The 4,047-nt window shown below is 48.4% G+C and overlaps 1 protein-coding gene across 1 annotated transcript in view; it reads left to right on the top strand.

Moving 5' to 3' along the window:
• Position 1: 1 nt before the first annotated feature.
• The window catches only part of FAM89A (family with sequence similarity 89, member A), a gene marked incomplete at its 5' end in the record, with an annotated part of 29,088 nt that continues 25,042 nt past the window's right edge, over positions 2-4,047 (top strand). The window contains one exon of the mRNA XM_006894599.1: positions 2-178. Coding sequence (XP_006894661.1) covers positions 2-178 — 177 coding nt within the window. The remainder of the gene's footprint in view (positions 179-4,047) is intronic.

Genomic DNA, 4,047 nt, shown 5'->3' with positions numbered 1-4,047 from the left:
GTCGTCGGGCGGCGCGCCGGGCGGCTGGCGGCACCTGGAGCGGCTGTACGCGCAGAAGTGGCGCATCCAGGACGAGCTGAGCCGCGGGGGCGCAGGAGCTGGCGCGGGGCGGCCCGCTGCCCTGCCAGCCAAGCCCCCCAACCTCGACGCGGCACTGGCGCTGCTGCGCAAGGAGATGGTAAGAGGATCCATGGGAAGAGGGTCCATGGGACCTGGCGTCGGTGCAGCTCCGGGTGCGTCCCTGCGCCCCCCGCGTGCGGGCCCTTCAAGAGCCTTCGTGCGTGTCTCTGTGACCCCACCTGGACCCTTGGGCAGGAAGGGTTTGTTGTCCTGGCCTTACTGGGGCCCTGGGAAGCAGAAGGCGCGCGGTGGAGTTGGCGCCTGGCCCTGGGAGCTCCTGGGCTTTGCCACCACTCGGTGGCCCCAGAGGGTTTTCCAGTTCCCCACGTGGTTCCTGGCTGTGCTCGGCTCTGCTTCCCCAGCCTTTGTCCGCGAGTGTGGACAACAGATTGCAGGCGCCCTCGCCCCTCCCCCGCCCCATCGGCGACGTGCTCAGCATCCGATTACTGTTGGGACAGGCGAGCGCGTCTGTGGGGAGGGCTGCCCTGGGCCCCACTGGGGGTCCCGGTCCCTTTTGGAGTGGCGTCCACGTGGGCTCCGGGTGGTGCGTGTACTTGAAGTACTGAGAGTGTGCGTCTCCAGCATCCTCTTGCTCAGGAGGGCCCCACAAACCTTTTTTCTCCTGCTGGGTTTCTGATCACCTCTACCAACCCGCTCCTACCTTGCGCGCGGGCACACACTTTTGTTTCTTTAAATGCCCCTTGACTGTGCTATTGTTGAGGCGACATGCCAAAGCATGCGCCAATTGAACAGTTTTTGCATGTGCATTTTAGTGGCATTTGTACATTCTTCGAGTTCTTCCTCTTCTTTTTCGGGAAGGACTCGTTCCACCGCGGTTCTTGTCTTGCCAGTCTTGGTGGTCCAGTGGGTAAGGAGTTGTGCTTCCATCTGAAAGGCAACGAGTTTGAATCCACCAGACGCTCAGCAGAAGAAAGACAATTTCCTCCTACGTGGTGTACGTACCTTTGAAAACCCGCTGGAGGGTCAGCTATGAGTCAGTTCTGACTTGATAGCATAATCATGATTCTTATCTAATCTTTAGAGTTGTTGTCAATTTGATCCCATATAAACTAATAGAAATTGCTGTTGAGTTGGAACCCACTCATAACCAGCCCTCCTGCAGATTTTGAGTGGCAGGAAGGAAATTGCCCATCTTTCCTCCTGGATCAGAACCTCTTGCTTTTTGAGTTAGGTAACAGTGCTGCCTCCTGTCCACTAGGAGCTGGGCACTGTCTAATTCTTGTGGTCTCAGACCTGGTATTGCTTAGGGGCTGGGAGCTTCTTATTTAAAGGTGTTGGGACCTGAAAGGCAGAGCTTTTTGATCAACAGACAGGAAACCAGGCGATGTTTTGCCCTGGGGAAGTCTCCAGTCAAGGACCGCTCTAAATTATTGAGGAGCAATGCCGTCAGTTTAAGGACTAAGGTGCATCTGATTCAGGCTATGGTCTTTTCGATTCCTTGCTATGCATCTGAGAGTTGGACAGTGAATAAAGATCACAGAAGAATTGATGCGTTTGAGCTGTGGTGTTGGAGAACAGTGCTGAATATCCCATGGACTGCCAAAAAACCCCAAAACCAAAACAAAACAAAACCACAACCAACCAAACAACAAAATATGCCTTGGAGAAAGTGCAGCCAGAGGGCACTTTGAAGGCAAAGATGATAAAGCTTCATCTCACATACTTTGGGCATGTTCCAAGAAAAAGCTATTCCTTGGAGAGGGACATCATGAAAGGCAGAGGGTCAGTGAAGGAGAGGAAGACCCTAAACCAGGTGGATTGACATAGTGACTGCTGCAGTGGACTCCAGTGTGTCAGTGTGAGGATGGTACAGGATAGGGCAGGCTTATTATGGGCCATACTCAACTCAATGGTACCTAACAACAACAATAGCTAGTGGGTAAGGGGACTCTGATGACCTAATGGGTAAGGAGTTGTGTTCCAAGCCAAAGGCAAGTGGTTAAAATGCACCAGGTGCTCTGTGCAAGGTAGATGAACACTCTCCTCCTGTGTGATTTACAGTCTTGGAAGACTTGCTGGAGGGTGATGTAATGTCACAGTACGTTATCCACCTATCCTTGTTTTAAGGAGCTCTGATGGTGAAGTCCATAACATGTTTCATTGCTAACCACAGGGTCCCTTGTTCGTGAGGTCTGAATCCAGGATTAAGATTTACACTCTCAGAAACCCAATGAGGGGTCACTGTGAATTGGAATTGACTCAGTGGCAGCTGAGTTTGAATTTTTGATCCCTGTTTGGTACCTACTTCCTGATGTCCCATCTTTGACTTCTCAGATTGTCTTTCTGTCAATTATGATTTCAGCCAGTAAAGGATGGAATCAGTGGCGAGTCAGCAAAAGAGGAAGAACCTCAAGCAGGTGGATTGATATGGTGACTGCTGCAGTGGGCTCTAGGGTGTCAGGAAATATGAGGATGGCACAGGACAGGGTTCAGATGTGTTGTTCATGGGGTCACTATGGGTCATACTGGACTCAGCGGCATCCAACAACATCTCTGGTGGTCTAGTGGTCAGGAGCTACACTGCCAACCTAAGGGCAGGTGCTTTGAATCTATCAGCTGTTCCATAGGAGAGAGATGGGCAGTGTCCACCTTTATGGATTACAGCCCACTATGAGTTGGTTCTGATTTGATGGTATGTAACAACATGGTAAAGAAAGCAGTTGTTCATGGAGGGAGATAGCTTCATGTGTGTTTCTTGACCCTCCTTGCGCTGTGGCTCCCCCAGTTGTGGCTTGGATGACTGCCTGCAAGCCTTTTAAAATTTGTCTTCTTTGTATTGGTTTGCATACAATGATTCATATACATTGTTTTGCATTCCTGTACATTGTGTTTTATATAATTTTTCATTTATATTGTGCTTCATACAATCATTCCTATACATTATATTTTGCAGCATTCATTCCTATTGTTCTATGCGTATTATCACCCTGTCTTTTTCAGTCCCCATTTGCCCATTAACCTCTGGTAGGCTGGTGAGTTCTCCCTTCTCCTTTTTCTACCTTCTCTCCCCTTTCCTCTTTTGAACGTTTATACACATTGTGCTCTGATTTTAAGATCCCAGGCATTACTTAGTAAACCGTTAAGTGTCAAGTCTGCTCGGACTTCTGGCAACCCTGTGAACAATGGTGCTAAATGCTGCTCTACTCCCTTACTCATCTTCACCATCTCTGCCCTGGAGAACATTGTTACAGTCAGTGAGTCAGTCCTTCTCATGGATGGTGATCTTTTCTTTCCCTGACCCTCCACCTTTCTAAGCATCATGTCTTTTCCCAAGGACTTGCCCCTGACAACATACTCCAGTTATGTGAAAGAAAGTTTCACCATCCTTGCCTCTAAGGAGCACTGTGATTGCACTTCTTTCAAAACAGATTTGTTTGTCCTTTTGGCCATCTGCGGGATATTCAGTACTCTTTGCCAACACCACAACTAAAGGAAATGGTTTTTCTTTGGTCATCTTTATTCATTGCCCAGCTTTCTAGGAAGCACTAAACACATGATTAGGCTGTTTAGCTGGGATGCCCTGTGAAGCCCTGGCCCTCCACCACACCAGGGAACCACCTCCGGTGAGATGGAGCAGCCTTGATGACTTCTTTTGGTGGTGTTATTGTAAGTGTACCTATTACTGTTCAACTGTCGCTAATTCAGCTTTTTACAGGTGTACAACTTATTGACAGCAATAACTGTAATCAGCTATTCAACAGTGTTAACCCATTTCTTTCCTTTTCCACTGATACCTTCTACTTTTCTTGTCTGTGTATATGAATGAAGTCATACAGCATTTGTCCTTCTGTAGCTCGTCTCCATCCATATTGGTTTTTTTTTCTATAATTATATTTTATTAATTTTCATAAACATTTACAGAGATTTTGGGTTTCCATTCATTCATTGTTGCACTATTCTCTCTAC

This window comes from Elephantulus edwardii, unplaced genomic scaffold (assembly GCF_000299155.1).
Source record: "Elephantulus edwardii isolate Elephantulus edwardi_28Jun2011 unplaced genomic scaffold, EleEdw1.0 scaffold00146, whole genome shotgun sequence".
Lineage (NCBI taxonomy): Eukaryota > Metazoa > Chordata > Mammalia > Macroscelidea > Macroscelididae > Elephantulus > Elephantulus edwardii.
Note: the sequence above shows the minus strand (reverse complement) of the source record. Positions and strands in the feature narration are given on the sequence as shown.